Raw genomic sequence first — 18,952 nt, 5'->3', positions numbered from 1 at the left:
TTTTTTTTTTTTAAATTAAATCTTTATTGTTCAGATTATTACAGTTGTTCCTCTTCTTTCCCCCAATAGCTCCCCTCCACCCGGTTCCCACCCCACCCTCCGCCCTCAACCCTCCCCCCGCTGTCCTCATCCATAGGTGCACAATTTTTGTCCAATCTCTTTCCGCATCCCCCACACCCCTATCCCCCCCAAGAATAGTCAGTCCACTCCCTTTCTATGCCCCTGATTCTATTATATTAACCAGTTTATTCTGTTCATCAAATTATTTATTCACTTGATTTTTAGATTTGCTTGTTGATAGATGTGTATTTGTTGTTCATAATTTATATCTTCAACTTTTTTCGTCTTCCTCTTCTTAAAGAATACCTTTCAGCATTTCATATAATACTGGTTTGGTGGTGGTGCACTCCTTTAGCTTTTCCTTATCTATGAAGCTCTTTATCTGACCTTCAATTCTGAATGATAGCTTTGCTGGATAAAGTAATCTTGGTTGTAGGTTCTTGGCATTCATCACTTTGAATATTTCTTGCCACTTTCTTCTGGCCTGCAAAGTTTCTGTTGAGAAATAAGCTGACAGTCGTATGGGTACTCCCTTGTAGGTAACTGACTGTCTTTCCCTTGCTTCTTTTAAGAATCTCTTTTTGTCTTTTGCTCTTGGCATTTTAATTATGATGTGTCTTGGTGTGATACGCTTTGGATTCCTTTTGTTTGGGGTTCTCTGTGCTTCCTGGACTTGTAAGTCTATTTCTTTCACCAGGTAGGGGAAGTTTTCTGTCATGATTTCTTCAAATAGGTTTTTAGTATCTTGCTCTCTCTCTTCTTCTGGCACCCCTATAATTCGGATGTTGGTACGCTTGAAGCTTTCCCAGAGGCTCCTGACACTATCTTCGTATTTTTGGATTCTTTTTTCATTTTGTTCTTCCAGTTGGGTGTTTTTTGCTTCTTCGTATTTCAAATCGTTTCCTGCAATCCTCTAGTCTGCTGTTGGAACTCTGCATAATATCCTTTATTTCAGTCAGTGTATGCTTAATTTCTAGTTGGTCCTTTTTCATAATCTTGAGGGTCTCACTAGATTTCTTGAGGATCTCACTACATTTATCGGCGGTCTCACCACTTTTTCAGGAACTTACTAAATTAATGGCGGTTTCTAGAAAGTTCTTGAAAAACCTTAAAAGTGTGGTTTTGAACTCTATATCCAGTAGTTTGCTTTCCTCCATTTCTGTCATTTGTGACCTGTTTCTTTGTCTCCGCATTTTTTATGCTTCCCTGTGTGTTGGTAGAGTAGCTCTGTTTGCTAGGTGTCCTATAGGGCCCAGTGACTCAGCCTCCCCAATTACCTGAGGTGGACACTCTTGGTGCACCCCTTTGTGGGCTTTCTGCACAGTCTTGTTGTAGTTAAGCCTTGATTGTTGTAGGTATCACTGGGAGGAATTGACCTGCAGGCCAATTGGCTGTGAGAATCAGCTGTGTCTATGGTGGGAGAACTTCTGTGCTGAAGACACCCTTATGAGGCAAGACTTGCTTTAGTGGGGCTTTGGTGCTCACTGAGTCTCCCCTCTGAGTGTGTCCCTTATGATTCTGAGGAGTTGTAATTGGATGGTCCCACTCTGACCACTGGGTACACTGCCTCTTGGATCTAAGGAGGTGCTAATTTAGCCTCTGCCTGAGGCTACCCAGCAAGAGATACGAAGAGATCTGCAGAATCCCCTTCCTTGTTTGGGGTTTGGAGGTGCCCAAATGAGGCCCAGCTGTGAAGTAATGCAAGCTGCTATGGGGCCTTGGGCCTTTTCTTGGAAGATCTGGGTCTGTCTGGCCCAGCTGCAGTTTGTTAGGTAATTTTCAGATTGCAAAGGGCCAGGGCATTCATATGCAAAAGCCTCTGCTGCAGCTTGGGTGGGGTGGGGTCTCAGGGAATGAACAGGGCGGAGCAAGCAGCTATGGCTGATCCTCAGCCATGACCTAACGGGCCACGCTTCTCAGTGTCCAGGTAGTCACTGCAAGCACCTTTGAGAGAAAGCCGCCCTCGAGTTCCGAGTTCTGCCCGCTGCCAGACAGTCCAGTTTCTCCCTGCATGAGTCTGGGTCCCCAGAGACTCACCCGCAACTGGAGTTCAGAGCAGTCGGGGGCTTGTGACTCCCTCCCAATTCAAAAAGACAGCCGCGTCCTCTGTTGCCACCCCTTGCAGCGTATGCCTCCGTACCTCTGTACTTCCGCACCTCCACGGAGTCTCAGTGTGCTTTTCTCTTTCCTTCTAGTTGTAGAATTTCCACTCAGCCAGCCTTCCTGTGGTTCTAGATGATGTCCCTTTTGTCTTTTAGTTGTATTTTTGAATTTGTTGTGGGAGGCAGCAATTTCCGGTGTTTACCTATGCCGCCATCTTGGTTTTCTATGTTTAGTTTCTATAATTGAAACTTTGTTGCCGTCACTGGAGCTAAGAGCTGGGCTCCTGCTCACTCCTGCTCTGTGGCCATAGCCTGCTGAAAGCAGGTATCTGAGGTTTATTTAGCTTCTATAATTGAAACTTTGTTGCTTTCCGAGCTCAGAGCCAGGCCGCGGCAGGTGGGGAATCTTGGCTTCCTCCATCACTGGAGCAAGCAAGCCTCCTGCTCACTTCAGCAGCATGGCTGCCATCTTGGTTGGGTTAATTTGTATATCTCGCTGATTAGCCAATGGGAGGCATAGCAAAGGTATGTTCAATTACCATGTTTGTCTATTATTAGATAGGATATGCAAAACCCATGGACACAGACAATAGTGTGATGAAGGCCTGGGGCAAGGGACAGGGGTGGGCTAGAAGGAGTCAATGGGGGGAAAAAGGGGGCCATCTATAATACTTTCAATAATAGAGATAATAAACGAACTCACAAAAATTCTTCACAGGTTTCAATGTTCCTTACGTCAACAACATTGTAATAGTATAAAACTGACAATTACAGATAGTTATTATAAACTAATCCCTTTCTTTTTTTAAAGGGTAGTTTATTAATTTTTAGGGAGAGAGGAAGGGAGAAGAGAAAAACATCGATGTGAGAGGGTAACATTGATTGGCTGTCTCCTGCACGCCCTCCACCAGGGATCAAGCCCACAACCCAGGCATTTGCCCTGACCGGGAATCGAACCAGCAACCTTTCAGTACCCAGGAGGACACCCAATCAACTGAGAAATACCAGCCAGGGCAAGTAATTCCTTTCTTATCACTAGTAAACATAAAATTCATCCTGGGAACAAGCTCAAAAGTACAGAATTAAACTTTCATTATACAGCCTTAGGCAAAAGTAGGTTTACAGTTGTGAGTATGTAAAAGAGTTTATTCTTGTATTATTACTTATTAATTATTGTATTATTTTCCATATGAACAGTTGTAAATATACTTTTGCCCCACCTTGTATATACATTTAATAATATCAAACAAGAAGCACATTAACACGATCTCTAAGAATATTAAATAAAAATAATTATAAAATTGTAATGTATATCTTTAGGTTTCCTCATAAAAACATTGAAAATAAAAGCTTAATAAAATTAAGGGCATCAGTTGGCAAAATCATTTCACATTTAGGGCAATCAGATTTACTAGAAAGAACATGAATTTTAGAGTCAGTGGGACCTAGGTTTGAACAGAAGCATCCCAGCTACTGTCTGGTTTCTCCTATAATCCATTTGTGGTACATCAGCATGCTACATGGCATACAAGTTAGGAAACTCTGCTTTATGTACATTTTCTATAGCCTTGTTACCGTGCCCTGTGGAATTCTATTTCTATGATAAACAAACTTTTCTTCATATTTAACCTCTCTCTTACCAACTCCTTCTACATAACAAAACCTCTGAAGATATCAACTTATTTGTCATCTCTCCAATGAAAACCATTCTGTCCTTTTTTTCTTCCCTTCACTCTTAGGTTGAACAAACGATTATTTGTTACTATATGCCAAATTCTTGGCATATAATAAAAGAGAAACTCTAGTAGGGAAACAAAAAATTAAACAGCCATAATGTTTAATAGAATGTTGGCCAAGGGAAAAGGTAAGACAATTAATCTAGGTCATAGATTATGATGGCCTAAGTTCAGAAAGTAGCAGTAAGATGAAAATAAGTAAATGGATAGGAAGAATTTTAAAAGGAAATCTAAGATGGCTGCCAACAGGATGGCAGGCTACAAGATACTGTGTAAGAGAACAAAAGGAGAGTGCGTGGGTGATCACAGAGTGTCTATTTGTGAGTGAGGGACAGCTATATTCCAAGGGACTGTTGGGGACTGCTGGACTGGGCTCCGCTGGCCGGGCAGCCTCTGCTGCTGCTGAAATCTATCCTGGAGTGGTCGGCTCTGCTGCTGAGGCCACGCCATCTTGAAGGGGAGAGTGGCTGTGAACGGAAGCCCAGCCTCACCTTCAACCAGCAAGACCTCAGATACCTCCCAGGACCCTACAACCACAATGCCCCAGGACCAGCTGCAAACCCACGAACACCAGGACTCCAGCTTCCCCAACCACGGGCGCCCACTCTGTCCAGTGGAGACAAAGTGGCGCAAATACGTGGATGCAATGAGCCCTGCTCCTTCTCACAGAGTAGATAGAAAAACAACTGAATCGAACAACACCCACTTGGAATTGGCAAGTTAAACACAGCTGGTGAGGCAATCTGCAGACGGAAAGGTCAGATATTGCCTAGAGCAGTGGTTCCCAACCTTCCTAATGCCGCGATCCTTTAATACAGTTCCTCATGTTGTGGTGACTCCCAACCATAAAATTATTTTCGTTACTATTTCATAACTGTAATTTTGCTACTGTTATGAATCATAATGTAAATATCTGATATGCTATATGTGTTTTCCGATGGTCGCAACCCACAGGTTGAGAACCGCTGGCCTAGAGAAAGGTGAGGTCTGGGATCCAGGGTAGAGGGAGAAATGCGTGCAGCGACATCTAAAGTCTCAGAGGAAGACTGCGTCCCACAAAATCCGCGGCCATTGGGGTCAGTGTAGCCTGCGAATGTGGAAGGGGGTCCACAGGGCTATTGGCAGAAGGGGATTCTAGAAATCAGCCCACAGCTGGGCTGGCCCAAGAAAGGCAGCCTTAACTTCTAGCAGTATACCAGCTGCGCAGTGCCAGGGCAAAAAGATGTGCACAGAGACATGCACAGTGCCAGGGTAAAAAGTTGCGAGGCTACGTGCTTACTCTGGCTTTTTTTCTTTTTAAGTCCTTGCTTTTGATTACTAAGCCAAGTACATAGGATCTTCCAATTAAAAACACTCACTGAGACTGCAGGGTAACGTTGTTTTTGTGAAACATGGGGATCAGAGTGGGGAGAGACTAACAGAAAACCAGGACTGGGGCAGTCTATTTCCCCAACCCAGTATTAAGTGCGGCAGGGAAAGCAATATGTAAATACTGGGTAGAGAGGCCTTTTATCCTCAGATATTAATATAGAAACACTGTCACCCAGGGGTTGAATCACAAATGGACTCTTGTGTAAATACAACTAAAGGCAGTCTGAGAAACAAAGAGATCTTGCCTGCTTGAAAACAGGGTTGTGGCTTATGACACAGAGGAGTGGTGGATTGCAGAGAACTTCAATACTGTCCTGACTACATGATAGAAAACAGACGTGCCAAACAGAACAGTAGAGGAAGTATGACCTTCACTATTCCACATTTTTATTTTTTATCTTTTACTTAAGAAACTACATTTTTTTCTCACTTGATTTTACCTTTTTATTATATTTTTAATTATTATTATTACTACTATTATTTTACCCATTTTCAAGTTTTATTTTATTTTTTCTCTATTATATTTGGGATTAGTGTTCTTTTTTCTAATCTTATTTTTCCTTTAGCATTATTTTACTCTACCTCAATTTTTCCTTTAAGCCAACACTCTCTTATTTTCCCTTTTTTTTGTCTTGTTTCTCTTACACTGTTCCTGCTTTACTTTTTTCTTATCCTTCCTTTTCACGCAGTTAAAAAGTGATCTTACTTATATATCTAATTTCTGCTCCCCTGCTCCAAGTTCATAAACACTTCTCTCTTCTGTTTCTTCACTATCCAAATTTTTTTCATTGTTTTAATCTTTTTCTGTCTGTCTTGTTGTTGTTTGATTGTTGATTAGTTTGTTTGCTTTTTTTGCTTCTGTTTTTCCTCTGCCCATTTGTTATCTTCTTCTACTAATAGCTTAATTAATCCCCATCACCAACTCAGGCCTATCTACTCTCTATTCTCCTTTTCCAATAGTTAATGAATACATAGATAGATAAAAGCAGGGTAAAATTTAATATATTAAGTTTCCTTTTATATATATTTTAATATATATACATATTTTTCTTTTTTTGTATTTTGTTTTTTACCTTTCTTCTTATACACTCATTCTCTTTCTACCTCCTCTATACTGAATTGAGGCTATTTCTCCATACATTCAATTCCTTCATCTTACCTTTGGGAAATAAGATCTGCCTCCTCAGATTCATCTGGGTGTTTTTTGTTTGCATTTTTTGGATTCATTGTTGTTTGTAGTTTGCATTCATCTCTGGGTGTTTCTTCTTTGCATTTTTTTGATCAGTTGTTTTATTGGAGTTTTCTCCCCATATACATATATTTCCCCCCTTCTTTTTTCTTCTCTTCCTTTTCTCTTTTACATTTTGTCCTTTTCTCAATATCATTTGCGCACTCTTTTCTCTCAACTAATTCTCTTTTCTCTGGTGGTCACCTATGTTTGGGGTTATTAGTATCGTGATTACATTTATGTTTGGTGCCTTGTGCGTTGTGTCTTGTTGTGTTGTATCTTGTGCCTTTAAGTCAATGCAGGAGAGTGAGAGTTACAAAACCAGACACCCAGAGAGGAATGATCATGGGGAGACAAAGAAACAGCCTGCATATGGGAGAAATGGAGGCATCACCAGAAAAGGACGTAAACGAAATGGAGGTAAGCAATATGTCAGAGAAAGAATTCAGAGAAATATTACTGAAAATGATGGAAGACAAATTCAACAATATGTGTAAGAACCAAGAGGAAATGAAGAATCTAGAAGAAATAAAAAATGATATCACTGCAATAAAGAACTCAATAGAAAGCATCAACAGTAGACTAGAAGAAGGGGAAGGCCACATCATTGAGCGAGAAGACAAGGTAGGAAAAAATACTCAAGCAGAGCAGCATCTAGAAAAAAACTTAAAAAACAGGAGGAGAGCTTAAGGGAACTTTGGAACAAGACAAAACAAAACAACATCCGCATAAAAGGGGATTCAGAAGGAGAGGAAATTGAGCAAGGAATAGAAAACCTGTTTGAAGAAATAATGACAGAAACTTCCCTGATATAGGAAAGAAAAAACTCACAAGTTCAAGAAGCACACAGAGTCCCAAATAAGATGAACCTAAAAAGACGGACACCAAGACACATTATATTCAAATTGGAAAAGGCAACAACAAATTAAAAATCTTAAAGGCTGCCCGAGAGAGACAGAAAGTTACCTACAAAGGATCACTCATCAGACTATCGACTGATTTCTCAAGAGAAACACACCAGGCCAGAAGAGAATGCAATGAAATATACAAAGTCATGCACAGCAAGGGTCTGAGTCCAAGTATACTGTACCCAGCAAGGCTATCAATCAAAATTGAGGGTGAAATCAGGAGTTTCAAAGATTAAAAAGGACTAAGGGAGTTTATTACCACCAAACCAGCAATGCAAGAAATGCTAACGGGTCTGGTGTGATATGAAGAAATAGGAAGCAAAGACAGAACACAGGCATAAAGAATAAAAATGGCGACAAACAAGTACCTATCAATAATACCTTTAAATGTAAATGGATTAAATGCCCCAATAAAAAGACACTGGAGAGCTGAGTGGATAAAAAAATATGACACATATATCTTCTGTCTACAAGAAACCTGCCTCAGAACAAAGGACTCACACAGACTGATGGTGAAGAGGATGAAAAAAGGTTTTCCAGGTTAATGGAAATGAAAAAAAAAGCAGGGGTAGCAATACTTATATGTGACAAATTAGACCTCAAAGTGAAGGCCATAACAAAAGATAAAGAAGGCCACTTAATAATACTAAAGGGATCAATACAACAACAAGACATAACACTGGTAAACATATATACACCCAATACAGGAGCACCCAAATACATAAAAAAAACTTCTGGGGGATATCAAGGGAGAGATTGATAGCAATACAGTTATAGTAGGGGACTTTAATACCCCACTAACACCACTGAACAAATCCTCTAAAAAAAAAAAATGAGCAAAGAAACAGCAATCCTAAATGACTCACTAGATCAGATTGAATTAATAGACATCTTCAGAACATTTCACCCCAAAGCCACAAAATATACATTCTTCTAAAGGGCACATGAGTCATTTTCAAAGATAGACCACATACTGGGACATAGACAAAGTCACTTCAAATTCAAGAAGACAGAAATCATATCAAGCATCTTCTCAGATCACAATGGCATAAAACTAGAAATCAACTACAATAAAAACAATAAAAAAAAATCAAACACCTGGTAGCATGCTAAATGCTACTAAAAAATGATTGGGTTACCAAAGAGATTAAAGGAGAAATAAAAAGCATCATGGCAAGAAATGACAATGAAAACACAACAATCCAAAATCTATGGGATACAGTGAAAGCAGTCTTGAGAGGGAAGTTCATAGCTCTACAGGCCTACCTCAAAAAAAAACAAGAAAAAATGGAAATAAATTATCTAATCCTACAAATCAAAGAGTTAGAAAGAGAGCAATAAGAAAAGCCCAGCTTAAGCAGAAGGAAGGAAATAATAAAGAGCACAATGGAGATAACAACATAGAGACCAAAAACAAAAAACAAAACAAAAACAAAAACAATACAAAAGATCAACAAAACCAAGAGTTGGTTCTTTGAAAGGATAAACAAGATTGATAAACCTCTAGCAAGGCTCACCAAGAAGCAAGAGAGAGGACCCAAATAAACAAAATCAGAAAGAGGTGAAGTAACAACTGATCCCACAGATATACAAATGATTATGAAAGAATTCTATGAACAACTCTATTCCAAAAAAATTGACAACCTAGACGAATGGACATATTCTTAGAAAAATACAAGCTCCCAAAACTCAATTTAAGAAGAATCAAAAGACCTGAAAAGGCTGATAAGTACCAAAGAAATTGAAATAGTGACTAAAAATCATCTAGGAAACAAACGCCCTGGTTTGGACGGCTTTACAGGGAAGTTCTACCAAGCATAAAAGAAGAACTAAAACCTATCCTCCTCAGACTTTTCCAAAAATTCAAGAGGAAGGAACACTTCCAAGCTCTTTCTATGAAGCCAGCATTACCCTAATCCCAAAACCAGATAAAGATACCACAAAAAAAGAGAACTACAGGCCAATATCCTTGATGAACATAGATGCAAAAATCCTCACCAAAATTCTAGCAAATCGGATTCAGCATTACATTAGAAAGATCATACACCATGACCAAGTGGGATTTATTCTGGGGATGCAAGGATGATACAATATCCACAAATCAATAAATGTGATACATCACATAAAGAAACTGATAGACAAAAATCACATAATCATATCAATTGATGCAGAAAAAGCATTTGACAAAATTCAACACCCTTTCTTGATAAAAACTCTCAGCAAAGTGGGAATAGAGAGATCATACCTCAACATAATAAAAGCCCTATATGACAAACCTACAGCGAACATCATACTCAATGGGCAAAAACTAAACTCATTTCCCCTAAGAACAGGAACAAAACAGGGATACCCACTTTCAACACTCCTGTTCGACATAGTACTGGAAGTGCTAGCCACAGCAATCAGACAAGAAGAAGAAATAAAAGCATCCAAATTGGAAAAGAAGTAAAACTGTCCTTATTCACATATGACATGATACTGTATATAGAAAACTCCATTAAAAAAAATACTAGACCTAATAAGTGAATTTGGAAATGTAGCAGGATACAAAATTAACACCCAGAAATCTATGGCCTTTTTATACACCAATAATGAACTCACAAAAAGAGAAATGAAAAAAATAATCCCATTTACCATTGCAAAAAAAATTTAAGATACCTAGGAATAAACTTAACTAAGGAGGTAAAAGACCTGTACTCGGAAAACTACAGGACATTAAGAAAGAGACAGAGGAAGACATAAACAAATGGAAGAACGTGCCATGTTAATGGATTGTTAGGATCAACCTCATTAAAATGTCCATTCTACCCAAAGCAATCTACAGATTCAATGCAATCCCAATTAATATTCCAATGGCATATTTCAAAGATCTAGAACAAAGTCTCCAAAAATTCATCTGGAATAAAAAATGACCCCGAATAGCTACAGCTATCCTGAGAAAATAGAACAAAGTTGGAGGGATCACAATATCAGATATCAAGCTATATTACCAAGCCACAGTTCTCAAAACTGCCCGGTACTGGCACAAGAACAGACATATAGACTAATGGAACAGAACAGAGAACCCAGAAATCGACCTAAGCCATTATGCTCAATTAATATTTGACAAAGGAAGCAAGAGCATACAATGGAGTCAAAACAGTCTCTTTAATAAATGGTGAGGGAAATTTGGTCAGATACATGCAAAAAAAATAAAACTAGATCACCAACTTACACCATACACAAACCCAAACTCTAAATGGGTAAAGGACTTGAATGTAAGATGGTAAACCATAAAAATCCTACAAGACTCCATAGGCAGCAAAATAGCAGACATATGTCATAGCAATATCTTTACTGACACAGCTCCTAGGGCAATGGAGACTAAGGATAAAATAAACAAATGGGACTACATCAAAATAAAAACTTCTGCACAGCAAAAGAAACCATCAACAAAACAACAAGAAAGCCCACTGCATGGGAGAACATATTTGCCAATGCTAATTCAGATAAGGGTTTAATCTCCAAAATTTACAGAGAACCCATACAACTTAACAAAAGGAAGATAAACGATATAATCAAAAAATGGGCAAGGGACCTAAATAGACACTTTTTGAAATAGGACATAAATAAGGTCCAGAGACAGTTGAAAACATGCTCAAAGTCACTAATCATCCAAGAGATGCAAATCAAAACAACAATGAGGTACCATCTCACACCTGTCAGAATGGTTATCATCAACAAATCAACAAAGGACAAGTGCTGGGGAGGATGTGGAGAAAAAGGAACCCTCCTTCACTGCTGGTGGGAATGCAGACTGGTGCAGCCACTGTGGAAAACAGCATGGCGTTTTCTCAAAAAATTAAAAATGGAACTGCCATTTGACCCAGTGATCCCACTTCTAGGAATATATCACAAGAAAACAGAAACACCAATCAGAAAGGATATATGCCACCACTCTGTTCATAGCAGCACAATTTACAATAGCTAAGATTTGGAAAGAGCTTAAGTGTTCATCAGCAGATGAATGGATTAAAAAACTATCTACACAATGGAATACCACTATGCTGCTAAAAAAAGAAGGAACTTTTACCATTTGCAACAACATGGCTGGAACTGGAGAGCATTATGCTAAGTGAAATAAGCCAGTAGGATAAAGATAAATATCACATGATCTCACTCACAAGTGGAATATAATGATCAACATAATTTGATGAACAAGAATAGATCCAGAGACAAATGGTACAGGGTGGGGGGGGGGGTTAGAGAGCAACCAAAGGATTTGTATGCATGCATATTAGCATAACCAATGGACACAGACACTGGGGCGGTAGGGGCTTGCCTGGGTGAGAATGGCTGGGGGAGTGGGGTCAATTGGGGAAAATGGAGACATATGTAAAACTTCAGACAATAAATAAATAAAATTTTAAAGAAAGAATTAAAAAAAAAAAAGAATTTTTAAGAGATTGGATATAGAGAAATGAAGAACAGGAAGAATTCCAAATTGCTCTTGGACTTTTGGGTTGAGCAGCTATTTGCATGGTGTTGTCATTCACTAAAACAGGCAAGATAGCCCAACCGGTGTTGCCCAGTGGTTAAGCATTGACCTATGAACCAGGAGGTCACAGTTCGATTCCTGGTCAGGACACATGCCAAGATTGTTGGCTTGGTCCCCATTAGGGCGTGTGCAGGAGGCAACATATTGATGAGATGATTCTCTTTCATCATTGATATTTCTCTCTTTCCCTTTCTCTCTGAAATCAATAAAAACTTTTAAAAAAGAAATAGGCAAGACAGAATGAAGGCAGTTTTGAGGCAAAGAGGAGTTCAGTTCTGAACATGTTAAACCTGAAATGTACCTTTGGTATCCAAAAGGAAACATTTGGCAGGAATATGGATATATAGAGAGCTCTGGAGAGTTATCTACCAGAAAGATACATTTGGGAGTCCTCAGTACAGATATAGTAATTAGTCATTGGATAAGATCACTTAGGACCCAGGATAGAACCTTAAGAAACATCAATATTTAAGAACAAGCAGAGGATGAGAGGATAATAATAAGACTAATAAGGTGCAGTCAGTGTGTGGTTACGTGACAGAAAGGAAGTTCAAAAAAGAAAGGTCAACTCTGTTAAAATATTGTAGAAAAATGAAGTAATGTACAGAGTTATTCTTTAGATTTCCCTATAAGGATTCTACTAGTAATCTTGTTAGTCTCAGTGGAATGGGGGGGGATGAAAGCCAGAGAGAGCAGATTTTAAAGTGAGTTAGAGATGTGGAAAGATTATGATTAAAGATTATGAATGGAGAAAGTAGTCGCTGTGAAGAATGAGAAACTGCTAAGTGGGGGATTTGGGGCACTTGGAGCACTCGATGCCAGCACAGCACTTAGTAAATGTATTTGGTGGTGATGGTGAATTGGCCCTCAGCATCCATTCTATTCCTACTTTGTCTTCTAATACTGGAGAGGTTGGAAAGCTAAAAAAATTAAACTCTTGTGCTTTCCTGCAGTGAGGTTTCTAGACATTACTTAGATTTTATCAGTCAAATGCCTCCAAAACGGTTTCGAAGGTAGAAGTGAGATACTAGAGTAGTGTGCATGTGTGTGGGGTGTTTCATCAGTAGAAGAGATCTTAATATTCAGCAGCTTAGTAGGTGCTGAAAAGCAAGGTACAGGGCATCTGCTTTTTGCTACAGATGGAGCAGGTGCTGTAGAGCTAACAGATTCAGTGTTAGCATCTTGATTACTGAATTTTAACCAAAGTAATGTATTCTTGGAGCCAACAGCTCAGGTGGTAGTTTGTTAATCTCTGAAACACAATAAAGGTGTAAGTTAGTTCCTGGAACCACCTTTTCTGGTGGGGCCTCTGAACTCACCTTCGTCAAAGTGGTAGCAGCAGTGCCATCTACTGGTGGGTCAATTGTATGGTGTGTTCAGGAAATCATTCTTGAATGTTCACCTAGATTCTCACCCTTTTGGCTCTTAGAACAATTTTTATAGGCACCTAATTCTATTATAGACCTTTCTGATTAAAATAGCTAGAATTCTATTACCAGAAACTGAATACTGACTGATACAATGGGCTTATATAACTCTTTCTCAACACTACATTTTCTAGCCCAGTAGTTCCCCAAAACTAGTTTAATATATACCAGGGGAGTCTAGTAAAAATGGTTTCCAGGGCCCAATTTTTAGAGATCCAGGTTAAAAAAGTCTTAGATGGTATTTGAGAATCTACATTTTAGTAAGAGATGGTCCTTGTGTTCAAAGATTTCAGAGTTCCATTATCTTCAGTATCTTTTCTCTTTTGATATTTAAATCAGTACTTTTGGCCATCCTCCTCCTATTCTCACTGGTAGCTTCCAACATACTCTCAAGTTCCTTGATGATTTCCACATTTGATTCTACTGGTGCCCTTTGGACTACTTTACTTGCCACAGTGGTGAAAGGATTCATTATGCTAATTATCCATTAAATATGCTAAACTCAGGGTTTCTTTCCTTCAATTCCAATAACCCTCTTAACTTTACTTCTGCTACTCACAAACAAGGACACAGCATGCTCTCATTGTTATTCAGAAATATTTCACAGGTCCAGGATTTTGACTTTTAAACCCTCTCTGTGTGTATAACCTCTTTTCATCCTTTTACTTTTTATTTTTTTAAATATATTTTATTGACTTTTTAGAGAGGAAGGGAGAGGGACAGAGAGCCAGAAATATCGATGAGAGAGAAACAGCAATCAGCTGCCTCTTGCACACCCCCTACTGGGGATGTGCCCCCAACCAAGGTACATGCCCTTGACCGGAATCGAACCTGGGACCTGAACAGTCCAGAGGCCGACGCTCTATCCACTGAGCCAAACCGGTCAGGGCCATCCTTTTACTTCTACAATCCTACTCACAGGGCTGATAATACAGGTGGGGCAAAGGTAGGTTTACAGTTCTGAGTATGCAAAACAGTTTATTGCTGTATTATTATTTATTAATGTATTATTTTCCATAGAAACAATGCAAAACACAATTTATTGTTCTATTATTTATTAATGTATTATTTGCCATAGAAACAGCTGTAAACCTACTTTGCCCCACTCTGTACATCACATGTCCTAACTCAGACCTAGTTTCACTTGACCTGGAGTCATGCTCAGTCAGCAGCTAGCCCAGAATCTAGGCATTCAACAAATATTTGTTGAATTAAATTAAAATAGCAATGGTATTCTGATAAGAATAATCTCTCAGATCATTCTGCAGTTTCCTAGCTCAAGGCATACTACTATAGAAGCTTTCTCTGTTACTACCATTTGCAAATTATCAGTAAAGTGTTTGAAAAATTTGTGAGGGAACAACAGAATAACTTTATAGAGCCCAACATAGGTGTTAGACATGAGCAGAGCAAGGATGATGGGTCAGGTATAGAAACTCACCAGGGCAGAAAGCCCCGGATGCCTTACAAGGGGCAAAACTGGGAAAACAAGAACCTTGCCTAGCATATCACTGGCCAGGCAGTTTAGACCCCTGACCTTTTCCTCCCTAGAGATAACATCTAGGTCTCAATTATATCTCAGTTCCAGGCCCCAAAAAGCAGCAAAACCAGACAAGTGATGCCTTGGCTGCTTCAGGCCCCCTTGCCCTGGCACCCACCAATCAGTAGAGACCACAACCCTGAAAGAGCACACTTGGAAAGCTAATGTATATTCTATTAAGACCCTCCCATAAAGTTTCCACCCGCAAGAAAGATAAATATACTCAGGACAAAGGACCCAGGTGCACTCTCTTTCTCCAAGGAGCACACACTTGCCCATTTGCCCACAGGCACGTAGGTATCCCCCAACCTCTGAGGGCAAATGGGCAAGGGATCCCATGAGGCCTGCAACCAGGAGAGCAATAGGAAGCAGCAGCTCATCCCAGGCTAACCCCCTGAACCTGTCTCCAAAGCCCCCTTTTCTCTGACTTCTCAGTGAGCCAAAGCAGCCCAGGCTAAGCTTTCCTGTTGCTTCTTCTATGCCCTTCTTTGTTTCAGTGTCCTAAGTACATTTTTGCTGCCATCATGGACCCAATACCCTTTGGCTCAGTTCTGTGTAGCCCTTTCCTTTGGATATCCCCATTCCCCAACCCCTTTTCCTTAAATAAATTCAATTTTTCTTTATTCACCACCTGACATAGCTATTTAGCCTACCTGCACACCACAGATTTTAACCTTTCAACAGCTTTGAGAAATGACACCTCACTTGAATTACTAATTTGTTTACTTAATTGATAAAATGTTACATTATAATTATAGTTTCATTTCTCGAGAAATTTAAGCAGAAAAGAAACATGAACAGAAGATACATTGTGTTAAGTCAGTTATCATTAAAATAATATATTTTATTAATCTAAATAGTATCCTAAAATAAGACATGAATGTTTTACCTAAAACGCCTTCCACGCTGCTGGTTCATTTTTGCTCGAGGAGCCACACCATCAACAGCCATAAAAAACACTTTCCTAGGTTTAATAATGCGAAACAACACTTCCAAGTAGTGAAAAATATCAGTAAAAATTTTATCATCTGAAATTCTGAAGTGAACATCATCATCATTAGGATGGGAACACTGATGTATAATTCCATTCATATCCAGATACAAGTTGTCAAATTCAGGTATCTAAAAAAAAATGATGAAGATCATTATTATAATTATAATCAACCATGGATATTTAAGAGGCTGGACAAAGCAGCCAATAAAAAGCAGGATACTGAGGCATTCTTATTATATAAAAACAGTGAACAACCACATTTCAATAAAGAAAGTAAAGGGGAAAAAACAGAAGCACTGGTAAGATGGAGACATATTATATGGTTACGTGCATAATGTAGCCATAGCTTGATCAAAGTTACTGTCAGGAAATTATCTATTTAAAATAAGATAACCTGGGAAAACACCATAAAAAGTGCTTGGTTCATTTGGTACTCAAAATATTAGTTTCTTTTCTTCCTACTGTTTGACATTAACTCTCAAAACCTCAATTTTCTCTAAGAATGGATTATTACTGTAATGTCCATTTATATAAAAAGGCTGTGTGTACATGATTATGAAAAGGTTTTACAAATGATTTAAAGCTTTACTGAATATTTGGTTTCACTAAAATAGAGTCACTAATTTGGGTATATTATTTTATTAAATTTATTTTTGGTTACAGGAATTTATTTTTCCTCTGTTTATATGTCTGGGACAAGAAAACACTACTGAAAAAAAACATACATTAACCAAGAACTAGAATGGACATAACTTAATACCTGAAACATCTAGTGTAATTAAATAATTTTTATAGTCTGCATTACATACTAAAGAAAAGTGTTTTGAATTTTCAAGCTTAATAGACTTTCCTTGTGTAAACTTAATGAGAACCATCTCTGAAACAGTTATTCAAGTTTTACCATATGCACAGGTAACAATACATTTTCCTATTATTGAGAAAATGACATACCTTTGAGTTTTTTGTTTTGTTTTGTTTTTTATTGGGGAGGGGTGTTGTGAAAAGTTTTGGCCTCTGAATCAATAAAACTATAAAATATTTCAGTAAAAACGCACTTGTGCTGAATACCACATAAAAAATTTAAATGCCCTTACTGAATAACAGACTCAACTGAAATGACTTATTATAATAATGAGATTTTAAAAGTAAATTAAAGATTTACTGTTTCAAAAAATCTGAAAACCCTCAATCAAAATATATATGTGATCTTTTTTAAGGAGGTGGGAGTACTTTATAAAACGATTACAAAGTTTCCCTAGGAGAATAAACATACACAGAATATTAAAAAGAATAATAAAGAAAAATCCGTTCTCTATATTAAAAATTATAAGACCATATGATTGAACCACATAGTTTAGAAGCAGTCTAAGTGTACATATAAATTTCGTACATAAGAGGCATTTCAAGTCTGAAAGAAAGAAATGGGGGCACCTAGGCAACTATTAGTAAACAAAGGTACCTCACTGTATAACGAAATAAATTCCATAAAGATTAGACATTTTATTTATTTATTTATTTTTAAACAGAATATGATTATATTTAATGCACAAGTTTGATACAACCAAAAAGTAAAACAGCAGAGTAAAATAGTAACAAAAAACATGGTATATCATTTGCAATGCATGAGAAATGGTTAACATATTTAGTTATAAACAAGCTCTTAAAATCCAGTGACACTATAATAATGCAAGGAAGCTGGAAAAATGAAATGAAAAAGTACAAGTGATGATTAAGCAGTGAGCATATATGATTTTGCGGAGCAGTGATGAAGAATAGCTTCTCTGCAGTGTCAGTGAGCAGAATAAAGACAATGACATATAAAGATTAGACATTTTAATTTGAGAAATAAAAGTAAAAAACTATATACAAGTATTTTGGAAATGTTAGGGTGGGGAAATCCAGAAATAAAAAACCAAACTGATGGTGGACTTGGCTATATAAAAATATATTTTTAAATCTACAGGGTTAATAAAAAAAGAGCCATAAAAAAGTTTAATTGAATATAACAAAATGCAGGAAATGTTTGCAAATTAGGACAAAGTCAATATTCCTAACATACAAAAATCCTCAAATATAAATAAGGAAAAGAGCAAGTTTAAAAGTAAGCATGGAAAATGCAAAGCAATGCAAAAAGGAACACAAATTGCTAAAAAACATATGAAAAGATGTTCAACATCCCCAAATTTCAAATTAAACTGACACATCATTTTTCCTATCATGTTAGCAAAGATCAGTAAGATTGCTACCCATTATTGGTAAGGTTTGGGGAAATGCATAGGTCATATGTTATTATAGAGTGCCAGAGGAGAAGAGAGAAAGCAAGATACTGAAAACCTATTTGAAGAAATGACAGAAAACTTCCCCTATGTGGTGAAAGAAGGAGACTTACAATTCTAGGAAGCACAGAGAGTCCCAAATAAGAGGAACCCAAAGAAGTTCACATGAAGACACATCATAAATAAAATGTCAAGGGTTAAAGACAAAGACTCTTAAAAGCAGTCAGCAAGAAAAAAGCAGTTATTTACCTACAAGGGAGCACCCATATGACTCGAAGTATGCACATCTTTGACCCAGGATTTCTACTATTGAAAATTTATCCTGGGACATAATCATAAATTTGCGTAAAGATATAAGTACAAAAATATTCATGTCAGTATTGCTCAGAAAAGATAAAAACTGAAAACCATTGAAAGGCCTCATAGAAAAGTGATGGCATGGACACAGACAACAGTATGGTTGACTGCCAGAGGGATGGGAGGGTGTGGGAGTTAGGACAGGATAAAGGGGGAATAAATGGTGATGGAAGAAGACTTGACTTGGGATGGTAAACACACAATACAATATACAGATGATGTATTGTAGAATTATATGCCTGAAACCCATATAATTTTATTAACCAATGTCACCCCAATAAATTCAATTAAAAAAAAAAGAAAATTGATGATGGTACATCCATTCAATGGAATACTCCACAATCCTATATAATAAAAGCCTAATATGCTAAGTGTCCAGTAGTCCGTTCAACCAATCAAAGCGTAATATGCTAATG

The 18,952-nt window shown here is 37.9% G+C and overlaps 1 protein-coding gene across 9 annotated transcripts in view; it reads right to left on the bottom strand.

The window, feature by feature from the left end:
- The window catches only part of XRN1 (5'-3' exoribonuclease 1), a 196,300-nt gene that overhangs the window by 162,621 nt on the left and 14,727 nt on the right, over window positions 1-18,952 (bottom strand). For 8 of the 9 annotated variants that reach the window (XM_059688279.1, XM_059688281.1, XM_059688272.1 and 5 more), the window contains exon 2: window positions 15,799-16,031. The exons of the other annotated variant lie outside the window; for it this stretch is intronic. In XM_059688279.1, coding sequence (XP_059544262.1) covers window positions 15,799-16,031 — 233 coding nt within the window. The remainder of the gene's footprint in view (window positions 1-15,798; window positions 16,032-18,952) is intronic. 9 annotated transcript variants of the gene reach the window in all.

This window comes from Myotis daubentonii, chromosome 3 (assembly GCF_963259705.1).
Source record: "Myotis daubentonii chromosome 3, mMyoDau2.1, whole genome shotgun sequence".
NCBI lineage: Eukaryota > Metazoa > Chordata > Mammalia > Chiroptera > Vespertilionidae > Myotis > Myotis daubentonii.
The sequence above is the reverse complement of the archived record's forward strand: the minus strand, read 5'-3'. Positions and strand labels throughout refer to the sequence as shown.